Source organism: Erythranthe guttata, chromosome 13, assembly GCF_056151865.1.
Source record: "Erythranthe guttata isolate IM_541 chromosome 13, IM_541, whole genome shotgun sequence".
Lineage (NCBI taxonomy): Eukaryota > Viridiplantae > Streptophyta > Magnoliopsida > Lamiales > Phrymaceae > Erythranthe > Erythranthe guttata.
The window spans coordinates 18,423,268-18,434,974 of NC_142545.1; the positions used below are offsets into that span (position 1 = coordinate 18,423,268).

The 11,707-nt window shown below is 34.3% G+C and overlaps 3 protein-coding genes across 4 annotated transcripts; all 3 read right to left on the reverse strand.

Annotated features, from left to right (window-relative positions):
• Positions 1 to 449: 449 nt before the first annotated feature.
• Positions 450 to 2,683, reverse strand: LOC105969052 (autophagy-related protein 8C-like). Of its 2 annotated transcripts, XM_012993775.2 has the most exons (6): positions 2,546 to 2,683; positions 2,368 to 2,436; positions 1,291 to 1,346; positions 1,131 to 1,183; positions 802 to 920; positions 450 to 710 (listed from the first exon to the last, which is right to left on the reverse strand). In XM_012993775.2, the coding sequence occupies exons 2-6, from the start codon at positions 2,402 to 2,404 to the stop codon at positions 613 to 615; spliced, it is 363 nt and encodes a 120-aa protein (XP_012849229.1). In that variant the 5' UTR covers positions 2,405 to 2,436; positions 2,546 to 2,683; the 3' UTR covers positions 450 to 612. The 2 variants fall into 2 exon arrangements, with proteins under 2 accessions (XP_012849229.1, XP_088668726.1); XM_088812600.1 differs by lacking the exon at positions 2,546 to 2,683 and having other exon boundaries at positions 2,368 to 2,538.
• A 1,670-nt stretch (positions 2,684 to 4,353) lies between these two features.
• LOC105968463 (CASP-like protein 2D1) lies at positions 4,354 to 6,389 on the reverse strand. Its single transcript, XM_012993097.2, has 3 exons — positions 6,046 to 6,389; positions 5,756 to 5,867; positions 4,354 to 4,741 (listed from the first exon to the last, which is right to left on the reverse strand). Exons 1-3 carry the CDS (start codon positions 6,207 to 6,209, stop codon positions 4,481 to 4,483), a joined length of 537 nt encoding a protein of 178 aa, XP_012848551.2. The 5' UTR covers positions 6,210 to 6,389; the 3' UTR covers positions 4,354 to 4,480.
• Positions 6,390 to 7,516: 1,127 nt separating this feature from the next.
• Positions 7,517 to 11,221, reverse strand: LOC105968936 (Galactosyltransferase family protein). The gene is made up of 11 exons (XM_012993638.2): positions 10,615 to 11,221; positions 10,055 to 10,151; positions 9,891 to 9,952; positions 9,588 to 9,799; positions 9,416 to 9,479; positions 9,148 to 9,220; positions 8,947 to 9,067; positions 8,678 to 8,765; positions 8,439 to 8,564; positions 8,249 to 8,358; positions 7,517 to 8,102 (listed from the first exon to the last, which is right to left on the reverse strand). The coding sequence occupies exons 1-11, from the start codon at positions 10,725 to 10,727 to the stop codon at positions 7,954 to 7,956; spliced, it is 1,215 nt and encodes a 404-aa protein (XP_012849092.1). The 5' UTR covers positions 10,728 to 11,221; the 3' UTR covers positions 7,517 to 7,953.
• Between the last annotated feature and the right edge of the window lie 486 nt (positions 11,222 to 11,707).

The following is an 11,707-nucleotide window of genomic DNA, read 5'->3' on the forward strand; positions in this document are numbered from 1 at the left end:
GTCAAGCTGTGTGGATCTACGTTGTGGATTGTCACACGTTTTTCATCCAATAACCAATGGTTTATAAAATCACGTGCTATTGAATTTTAATTAATGTCTTGATTTTGACCAACTGGCAAAATGGCCTTATTTCTGTTTACACGGCGGGCATTTATTTTTCTTTTTTTTCTCTTTTTAAATTATTACGTATTAAATGATTCAAAATTATGGTTCCATCAAGAAAATATAACAAAATCAAGAATAAAAGCCAAACTTATACTGTTAATGGGAGATTTGCTTGGTCAAAATCAAGAAACTGAAAGTCAACTGGGTACGAATCTGGTCTAGTTCACAGCAAAAGCTCCGAGCTGAACCCATCACTAAAATTTGAGAAATTAAGCGTAAAAATAACCGACAAGACGATTAGAATAGAAGAACAAGCAAAGTTAACTACTTCCGTAAAAACTACGTTAATGAGAAACTGGAAAAATATATTAAAAGTCTGCCATAAAATAACCATTCAAATGCAAATTAAGTTAAAACATCATTCTACGAGAAACGGAAATAAATAACTAAAGAGTATGCACAAGTTCCTTCTGACTATATATACACAGCTCAATTGTGCTTTCCATTTCAGACTTCTGATCCAAATGTATTCTCACCACTGTAAGTCATGTATAGGAAACCATCTTCATCTTTGTTTTCCTCATAAATTGATGACATCATCGCCGCTGCAGTAACAACGAGAGGCGCATACGGTTTAGACAATAAAAAAATAAGTTTATAAAGAGTTCAACGCTCTTAATTAAAGATTATCCTTACCAGTAGGAGGGAGGATGTTCTTGACAAAGATAAATATGGCTTTCTCAGCACTGAGCTTAATTCTTTTTCGGACAACGTAAACAAATTGCCCAACTGTCAGATCAGCTGGAACCAGATATCTGCAAAAAAAAAAAAATCATATCAAACGTTAAAAAGCGATTAACAAATTAGGAACACAGAACTGTTTATATGCAAACATTTGGATAATCAATGCCTAGAGTGTATTTATCGACACTCTGCCTAAAGTATAAAAGAGATAGCACTGCATAAAAACTTTCTTGACACGAACTAAATTGTGATACTATAACCAAGTGTTGAAAGGTACTAACTTTTTCTTGTCGATATCAGGTATGTCACTTCTTTCAGCCTTCTCGACAATAACCTGAATTACATGAGATGTAGATAACATTAGCAAATGGTAAAAGAACCAAAATATCGAGCACTGCTAAATAAGAATCCGTTATAAATCAAATATGACTTGTTTAATACCGGAATTCTGTCAGGGTACTTCTCCCTGATGCGAGAAGATTCAGCATGTCGCCTCTCTGCAACACGTTAAAATAGAACAATTAAGTGTCTGATCAACAAACTCCAAAAGCATTAGACTTTATAAAATTAACAAACAACAACACAATAGACACTAGACGAAAAATAATCACAACATTCACGTGTCTAAAACTGCACACATTGCTGCCAAATTTCTTTCGATCGACCATCAAGAAAAAGCCTTTTTATTTTCTTAAAACTTAGAGCAATTACTTGTGTAGTTGTATACTTATATTAGGTGCAAACTCAATAAACAGTGGGCATAATAAGCTGAAGTTCACATGACTTTAAATTAACCCTCCTTCGATATTTTTTTTTAGTGAAAATCGGATTTTTGAGCAATTCCGTTGAGCCCTAATTATCAGAACTCCAAGACAATACAAGATAAGATAGAGACTAATTAATCCAACTCATTCTTTCTGGGGTAGCAAATAAGTTTTAACTATACCATCTACATTCTAGCTAACTAAAACTGACATTGTGGCAAAATTCTTCCTCGGTGAAAAAAGTGAATATCAAATACAACTTCACCTCTTACAGGGGATAGAATTTCTCAATGAACAAACAAAAATTACGAGCACAGAGGGTTTCAAACAGCATCCAATCACGAATCGGTAAAAAAAAAAGAAAATTCCCGGAGGTTTTTCAATTCCTTTAGATCAACACACGAAAACAGCTTACAAATCATAGTCAGTGACAATTCATCAGAGTCAACTCGCATAATTCGACAAAAAAGACCAGATAATCGCATGTACCACAAATCTAAACAATCGGAATAAAAAAAAAACTCAAAATTGAGTCGCTTAACAAACGTAAAGCATCAAAGCGTACAGATCACGCGCGTGTGTACAACGAAACACGAAAAGTTGCGCACAGCAGCACGATTCAACAAAAAAAATCAACACCAATAACATAGATTACAGAATCGATCATCAACGAAATAAAAAATAAATAAAAAAACAGTAATCCGGAAAAATTAGGGTTAGATTAAACGACGATCGGAAGAAAGGAAATCAATACCGAGGGGGTGTTCCAGCTTGAAGGAGGTTTTGGCCATGTTTTCCGTTGAAATCAAAGATATGCTGCGCACTAGGAAGAAAGAATCAAAGAGAAAACACGAAAACAAAATTAGGGTTCTAGAGATACAGGGCAAAGAAATAAAATCGAATATATATAAGGATAAATTAGATATACATACGTGTTGGGGAAGGAAACGATAGAGTTTACTTTTGAGGAGAGTCTGTGTATATATATTTTGGGGGCAATAATTTATGCGTTTGTTTCTCTCTTCGATTGCGTAGGGTTACAGCAATAATTGATTTATTTGGATATGGGAACTTTATGTTAGTACTTAAGCCCCTTGTATTTTAAGTTTTGTACATAACTCCTTTGTTTTTTTAATATAATTATATGATCCTCTTTAGTTTAAATTTTATGCACATGACCCTTCTTTATTTTTAGGATAAATTACAATCATCCATGAGGTATGGTTAATTTATAAAAAACCCCTCCAGTTTGGATAATTACATCTACACCCTCAATTATGACTTTTTCTTACATCTCCACCCTTATGGTGTTAAATTCAACATATTCATCTCCACCCTTATGTTGTTAAATTCAACCACACACAGTCTTTCATGCGTGGCTGCGTATTGAAGAATCAACGAATTTTGGATCTGTATCCACACTGTTCTATTGCAGTACCAAGAAGCTCTTTCAGAGTCTCGTTGCTCTTGATTGCAATGTTTTAATTTTGGTGGCGACAATCCCAACACTTCAACCAAGGGTTGTTGAGTATCATCATTGATATGTTTATCGGGCCAATTCAATGAAACTATAATTTATTTATTTACTGGGTCACGGCGGGCCCAGTTCAAAAGTTATTACTATAAAAGCCCGATGAATTGATATCGACACAATTAAGGAACTATAAATAGAACTTAATTCATTAAATTAAAGTATGTTATATATACTCAAGCAATCCAGCCTGATATGCCTAATTGGCCCAACCCAATGGGCCTACAAATTATTTACCTACTGGGCCACGAGCCCAATATCGAAGACCACTATCACCGAGGCCCAATCACCTTCAAGCAAGGTTTGGGCCCGACAATCTCAACTAAACTATAAATACACATTTGAACTCATTCCATAAGGTACGTCTTATTAACTGAGCAATACTACAATACGTATTCTCTGGACTATTTCTATGATCAGCACATCTGACTTGAGCGTCGGAGGGGTTTCCGCCGGATCAACCCCGGCGTAGTTCACGTGTGTTCATTTCGCAGGTACCTCAGGATCATCAAGTTGTCAAGCTACTGATCTGCTTTGTTCTCCCAGTTCGTTTTCTACACTACCCCAGGTGATCTAAGTATTTAGCATCATCACAGCCATTACCATTCTCTTGACTATTTCACAATCCAAATATCTGACTTAAGCATCGAAGGGGCTTCCGCCGGATTAACCCCCGATGTAGTTCATGTTTACTTTTTTACGCATGAATCTCCAGATTATTAAGGTGTCTCAAGAATTTCTAGCACGAGATTAGTGATCCGATTCATCTCTTCGATTATATTTATTATAGGTGATTATTACACATCATCAACCATATACATCGATTTTTTCAGACATGTGGTAGAGAGCTAAAATGGTGGCAATGTGAATGCACAGAGCTACAGTGGCGTGAAAAGGGGAACAAATGTTGAACAATACGTTTTTTTTTTTTTTTTTATGTCGTAATTTTGGGAAGATCCGAACATGTTTGGGAACTTAAATATATAATGGGAAGAGGAATAATGGGTGTTTGATTATATATACGTATAGCTAAAACCCAAAAGAAAAAATATATATACAAAATCAATTAATGGAGGGCATTTCAGACATTTCAGGTGGAGGGCAACCGAGCTACTTATAATATTGAGGATTGTTCTAAAAAAATGTTATAATTAGAAAATATGATAGGAAATTCGAAACATAAATTAAATCATGACAAAGTAAAAACCATTACAAAACACCAATCCACATATATCACAGTACTAAAACATGAGAAACTTTGTCAGTTGCAAAAGAAAATAAATCGTCTGATAATATATATATTTTAAAAATAAATTAAATAAAAGTCCTAATAAAATTACTGTTCAGCATCTTTAGAAGAAGGTGGATCAAAAGGAGGGTCAAATTTCCTAAAAACCCTGTAAGCAGATATTACAGCAAGTACGAGGAAACAGCAGACAGCGATTACATGCAGAGACAAAGCCAGCTTCACTCTGCTGCAGAATTCGCCGTAAGAATCGCATGCTTGGCTCCACGAAACCACTCGATCTCCATTGTAGGCTAAGTACATAAACTCCCCTTGTGCCGCCATTGATGACATCATCAAGTATGCTAACACCTGTTTTTCACCGGTATTTATTAATCAATGTTATAGTGCAAGGGGACAACACAATGTTAATATTGCCTAGTAGATGCCAACAAGTAGGAGTTGGGGATGTGGGCAGTAAATGTAAATATTAAATATATAGGGGTGTAATTGTAAATTATAATTTGATATATTAAAAAAAAAGTTTATATGTATTTTTATACAAATATATTCAAATAAATACTAGTATTGTCTATCAACTGTTACTCCTGCCGTTCCTGATTCATTGTCGTTTTTCAGTTTTGCACAAGTATTAAGAATCTCAATAAATGTGTCTTGATTTTAAGGGAAAAACACATTAAAAAGACTGAAATAACACTGATCGTTGAATGATGTGATAAGAGAGAGTTAATAGTGAGAGTTGAATTAATAAGATTAAAACAAGAAAAAATGCATTTAATTCAGTATTGGAAATCTAACGTGACAGGTAATATGACGTAAAATCTATTTTTTTTAAAAGACGGTTATTATGGAACAAATGAAGTATGGATTTGTAATTGATTAATAAATCATGTAAATAATTAAAGATATATGCAACGAAAATATTTGAAGTTTTGCTATTGAATCGCGTTTTAATTTATTTATTTATTTTTTAAAATAAAAAAAAAAATAGTAAAGAAAGGGCTAAAAAGTATTGTTTTTTCAAAAAGTGGGGTTTTTAGTATATTGTTTAAAAAATGAGGTGTTCAAAACAAGGTGGGCCCCAGTGTGAGAAAAAATCCATAATGATGCACAACCGTATATTCAAGATTCAGAATTTTGGAAGATGAAATTAAATTGGTCATAGTTGGGAAAAATTTATTGCTTTAACCTACCATCCCTGCTACGAAATTATGCACCAGTGTTAAGCACATGTCTTTCTTTCTTCTTTAATTAATTAATTTTTAATTTTTTTTTTCAATTATGAGATATATGTGGAAATTAGTGGGGGATGGGTAAAAAATGATTTTTTCTAATAATAATAATAAATAAAATAAATTAAAAAACCTGGTCAGTGATAAAGAAAAGCCATGCTTTGGTGAGCAGGCATTTCAGCCAAGAAGAAACAGCAGCAAATAGTGCATATCCACCACATATGGCGCTGATAAAAACCATGTACCTGCAACCCCACCCCCAAAAAAACAAAAATTAAATTAAATTTAGCATAAGAAAATATGAATGTATTAACATATATATATATATATATATATATATATATATATATATATATATATATATATATATATATATAGCGCAATAAGAAAATAAAAAGAAAAAAGAAAAAAGAGAAACTTAACTTGAGGCCAATGAAATGTTTGAACTCCAAATTTCCATAAGTGGGATTATCTTGTTTGGCAGTGAGAGCAATCCATATGCAAGCAATATTGAATGGAACAACAAACAATCTAATATAAAAATCCATTTTTTGAAGGTTGGATGCATCGCTCCCCAGAATTCCCATCTTTCTTTGCTCTACCTACAGGCCAGCTCTCTAAAATGCACCAATGCCAGTGAAGCTTTAATAAGTGGAGAGAGAGTCAGAGAGAGAGAGAGAGAGAGAGAGAGTTAAAAAAATAAATAAATAAAGACTCAATGAGGTAAAGGTTTAGTGAAACCACATGGGCTCTGTTCTACTTATTCTATGTCATAATATTTCATTTAATTTTATATTATATATATTTTACTATCACGTGTGTACAGATTCATACATATTTTACGCACATTCAGATATACGTCTGTGTATAATTGCGTGTATACTAAACGTGAAAAAACTATATTGTATATTTTTTCATTAGGTGCAACACTTGTAAGACTGACTCTCTATTTAGAGTATTCGGCTCCCACAAACTTAAAATTCTAGCTTCGTTAATATTGACTCTAATGTACTATTTTTTTTTCCGAACAATAGATACAAACTCACTACCAGACTGTCTTGCATACTCTGCACCAGGTAAATTTTTCATGGTGCCATAGTAACGTATAATTCATTATTATGCACATAAATATGTGGGGGTTCATGTAAAACCGTAGATTGAATAAATACAAATAAGATATTATTCAATAAATGTATATATATCATAGAATAAACCTCAGACAGGGACTTTGCCCGCTCGGGCATGGCTTAGCTACATTACACTAAGAGACGAGTCACGCTAACGAAAAAGTTTGCTACCGTATATTTTACGCAATATCCGTGATTCGATCGATCATCCTACATTTGGTAAAGAAAATATAATTATGGATTATATTATCTTTTAGGTTTTTTTATTCATTTAATTTTAAGGAAATTCCACTTGTTTGAAGCTTGCCTATTTTAGAGGGTGGTCCTTCTTCCTTTGGCTTTTTTTGATTTTTGTCAAGGCTGTAGTAATTTGGTAGGGACTCATTTTCTGGACTTATTATTGCGTTGCGTGATTAAAGTCTTCTGAATTAATCATGTTATCAGTGAGGTGCCATCTATTCTATTAAAATTTCCTACTTGTATCTTCAGTGGGTGGGGGGAATCATTTCTTTTTCGAATTTCCGATTTTGGAAAATCGGTTTTCACTTTCGATAAAAAGAATCCGAACTGAAATAAACGTAGAAATAAACGTGAATCGGAGCAGGTCGTCTATTTAACACACAATGACGACCCAGCTTACGATAGCAAAACAAACGTCGTCAATTAATATTTTCTTTAGCAGTTGTTATTGATGGATTGATCGATATTTCGTTGATTAGGTAATACAGTAAGTTAAAGATCTCGGGTCGACTGAAATAACGAAGAAATAAACGAAAAAGACGGGATTACACAATTGGAGGCAAAATAGTTAGTTACCTATAAAACGAAGAAAGCAGCGAAAAATACGGACAAAGTAAAGGCACTTATTTAAGAGTTCCTCTAGTGCCTAAAGATACAGTAAAATAGATTACACTTTGCTCCTAAATGCTATATGTATAGTTGCTATACCGAACAATCTCCTCAGGCTAAAAACAGAGCAGATCTCTACCGCAACCTTTCTACCCCTTCACTCGTATTGTACACACTTATATTACACGTAATTCTTTTACGTAACAACAAAAAAAAGAAAACGCCGTAAAAACAGTTAAATTTCTAGCTCCTCTTAAAAAAGCCTTGTCCTGAGATAGGACAATATAACGCATTTTCTTACGTGGCGGAATATTCTTTGGGTGCATGCAGCTCCAAAAACGATACACGATAACGATCAGAAAGCTGTATTCCATAGAGTGTGCTCACCTTCACCGCATCTACGGTGCACCTCTTTTATCCTATCTGCAGAATTGCAGATCCCACTGCAGCTCCAGTCAAACGAAGCGACACAGACGTTGCCTGCCTGAGCCTTCCACTCACAATCTGCATGTTTTCACCAGCATTTTTATCACATTATATATAATTTGCTTTTAACTTTCTATCTCTTTTTTTAATTGAGGAACAATATAAATTATAATTCTGGTAAATGAATATATTTTTTAGCCAAAAAAAAATTTGTTAGCACTTACCAGGAGGTGTTCCACAGCATAATCTTCGGTCATCTATATGCTCGACATCCAATCCAATGAACCAAGCTCCAAGCGAGACATCCTCGTTTGCATATTTGTGCAGAAAATGCCTACAAAATGAAACTAATAAGATACAATGCATGAATATAGGTTATAGATATACAACGAGAAAGGTAAGGGAAATACTCACTGATTTTTCGATATATAGGTAGCCAAATCTCTAGAAATAGCATATAATTGGCCGGTAGCATGACGGAAATATTTGTTTCCTTGCTCGCCAAATTTCCAATACTCGGGTTCGTGATATCTTACTCCCCTATCATGAATAGAATGACAAAACCATAGTGAGCAACAAAAGCTAACATATACAATATAATTACATTTTTTGAGAATTCATTAACAGAATAAGATGAGAGAATCTTTGCTTACTTTTGAGCCAAGACTGGACCGGATTTCATGCATCCTATGTATACCCTTTCTTTTGAGCGGTGCCTAGCTAGAGTTGCTCCCAGCGTGGCTGCATTCAACGCATCATAATGTAATTAGGAAAATGTTCTTCACTACTCAAATAGTAAGTGACACCAACTAATTAAACAAAACAGATTTTTTCAATTGATAGAAATCTTGAATGCAAGTGGAGTGAGATGAATACTTGCTCGATAGGCAAGTTTTCAAGGTACACAGTATTTGCTTCTTACCTATGTTTACATGCACATCATCGTCAACTTTAACGTAGAAATCTGCATCCCAAAGTTGAACAGCCGTGGTAAAGTATGTCTTTGTTTTTGCTGATAGTTCAAGGTATCCTTCAACATGTTCCTGGAAAATCATAATGCACCGATACGTAAGCTTCATATAAAAAAGGATATACATATGAGGTATATTATCAAGAGAAATACCAATCTCATAAAATCTCCATGTTTCCTGTCTTCTGCTTCGATAGCTCTATCAAGAATACCACCTGATGTTGCACTGCCAATCAGAGAATCAAATTGGGAAAGGTGAAAATTAGACGTCATTAAAAATTGAATGCGCAGGCACCATAAGAGTGAAAATGATATTAGGGTAGTTTTCCCATAAAAAAATAATCCGAGCAAAGATTCACAAAAAGTGTATGAATGAAAAAAATTTCCTCAATCTTGAATTAGTAACCTATCTATTCCTTACCTGTGACCAATCACAAATCGAACTATAATTCCCTTTTCTTCCTCAAGCTTTTTTCGTTTATCACCTGAATTCCCAAATGAACAGAATCACAAATTAGAAATAACTTCACCATTCCAATATAATAAATAGAATACAGTTGCAAGGCACAGAAAAGAATGGAAGTACAAAGCACCTTGTAGCATCCAAGTAGCGCGTATCGAATCTCTTCTCTTTCGACTGCTAAAAGCAGTATTTATGCCAACCACCATCACATATTTTCTTTTCTTAGTCAACTCGGGCATTTTCAGGTCTTCAGATATCGGGGAACTGCTTAATAAAGAATCCTGTATAGCCCTTGCTTCAGCTAACTCCATTTCCAAATTTGAAATTGTTTTATCCAACGTGCTGCATTTGATAGGCGGTTATGAATTACGGGTGATTTTAAATCTATGGTGATATAACGAAAACAAACATCCTAGGATCTAAAGATGCTTACTTAATAGCATCGTGTGTCTTCGAAACTTCACCGAACGCATCCTTGGACCTGTCTTTTACATTCTGACATAAACATAAAATGACAAAAGAAGTAAATCTTCTCTGCACATATACAGCAAAAAATATTCCATGGCTAAAGTTCAATTCTGATTAGCAAGTACTCACAACTTTTGGATCACAACCATCTGAAACTAACTTAAGCTTTTCGTCTAGAGTCCCTCTTGATCCTGATACGTCTTTAGCTTCTGGTACCGCCCACATCCTAACAGTAATAAACACAAACACATGAGAGATACATACACAGTGGAAATGCTATTGTAAGTATGACTGATGCTATAATCTTGGATGAGTTAGGCCCAGAAAAATAATAATAAGCTCAAAAGACGGAATAAACGGAAGTTCGATTACATTGAAGTTCCAAGAACTGCAAGGCAGATGGAAAGATTTAACCAACTACATCAAATAAAGCTACATCGAAATTCCGAAATGTATATTCGACTTCAGTGGTGGTCCATCATTATTTAGCAGTGCACTTCACAATTGGATCCCACATAAATTTGAATATGATGAAATCCATGAATGAATTAATGATTATCATTGCATAATTATTTAGGCATCATAGCTAGTTATGATTGCCAATTGCAATTAAAAGAAGTTATATCACTAAAATATGCTTTACTAAGTACTAATCAATTAAAAATTATAAGGGCTCCAAAAGATCAAACCTGTCGGTGAAAAGCATTCCAGCACAGAAGCAGCCAATACAGAGGAAAATAGAAAGTTTCCTTGAAACAACATTCTTAGAATTCGAATCCAATCCTCTGTTCTTCCAAGACATACTGCTAACTTCCCCCTTTTTTTCCGGATTAAATCCCTCAAATTGCTCAAATTAATCACAACCCATCCAAAATTCCCCAAACAAAAAACCGAGCTAATCAACTCAAGCAACAGATCCAGAAGCAGCTCAATCGTCAGAACAACACAAAGATCAGAACAACAAAACTACAAATATCGGAACAATTACATCGATTTAGGGGGAGATCAGGAGAGAGAAGAGTGGTGAAATGACTTTTTTGGGTCAATGAGGGGTCTGTAAATTCGTTTTTTTCTTTTCTAAAAAATGTATGGAGTGTTAATTGACTGTGTGTGAATTTACAGAACAGAAAAAAACTTCTGTGGTAATGGAAAAATGGAAGATGAAGATGAAGAATTGAGGAAGAAGATGAAGTGGGGAGTGGTGGTGTGTGGAATTTCAGAAGAATAGAATTTAGACCCACCGCCCACCCAACTGCACTATGCTTTCTTCCATGCCCCTCTTTTATAATTTTCTTTTTTTTCTTTCTAAATTTGCGGGTATATTTATTAATTAATTCATTAATTAATTAATTAATTAATTAATTAATTAATTAAATTATGCATTAATGATGAACCTTCTCTCCCACCCCCATAGCTCAAGTACAATGTCGGTGAACTGCCTCCAAGACTGACTATTATTATTTCTCTCTCTCTCTCTATTTCTCTATTTTTTATTTATTTCTTTTTATTCATAAATTTCAATTTTATTGTGCTTTATTTTCTCTGATTTTTGTGGAAGAAATGTCATTTTTGTTTTATTTTCGCAAATGTTGCTTCATCATGTATGTTGTGCGGCTCAATTTCACGTCACGTCTCGCAATTCTTTCATTGAATTCTTATTTCTTGTGTGGGTAGTATTTGTTTGGGGGCCGGCCGGGGCTTTATCCCAGCTGAAAAATCTACGAACGCTCAATTCAGCTATAGAAGCATTCAGAGAATTCAAGAGACAGCTCCGGATTTGTG

Bases quoted from the DNA above. Each gene is read 5' to 3' on its own strand.
- LOC105969052 (XM_012993775.2), bottom strand. From the start codon at position 2,404: ATGGCCAAAACCTCCTTCAAGCTGGAACACCCCCTCG. The intron at 1,347-2,367 runs GTATTGATTTCC...AACGTGTTGCAG, and splicing joins CAAGCTGGAACACCCCCTCG to AGAGGCGACATGCTGAATCT. The intron at 1,184-1,290 runs GTATTAAACAAG...CATGTAATTCAG, and splicing joins AGTACCCTGACAGAATTCCG to GTTATTGTCGAGAAGGCTGA.
- LOC105968463 (XM_012993097.2), bottom strand. From the start codon at position 6,209: ATGGGAATTCTGGGGAGCGATGCATCCAACCTTCAAAAAATGGATTTT. The intron at 5,868-6,045 runs GTTAAGTTTCTC...GTGGGGTTGCAG, and splicing joins AAACATTTCATTGGCCTCAA to GTACATGGTTTTTATCAGCG. The intron at 4,742-5,755 runs GTTTTTTAATTT...GGTGAAAAACAG, and splicing joins TTTTCTTTATCACTGACCAG to GTGTTAGCATACTTGATGAT.
- LOC105968936 (XM_012993638.2), bottom strand. From the start codon at position 10,727: ATGTCTTGGAAGAACAGAGGATTGGATTCGAATTCTAAGAATGTTGTT. The intron at 9,953-10,054 runs GTGAGTACTTGC...TGTTTATGTCAG, and splicing joins ATGGTTGTGATCCAAAAGTT to AATGTAAAAGACAGGTCCAA. The intron at 9,480-9,587 runs GTGCTTTGTACT...TTGGGAATTCAG, and splicing joins CGCTACTTGGATGCTACAAG to GTGATAAACGAAAAAAGCTT.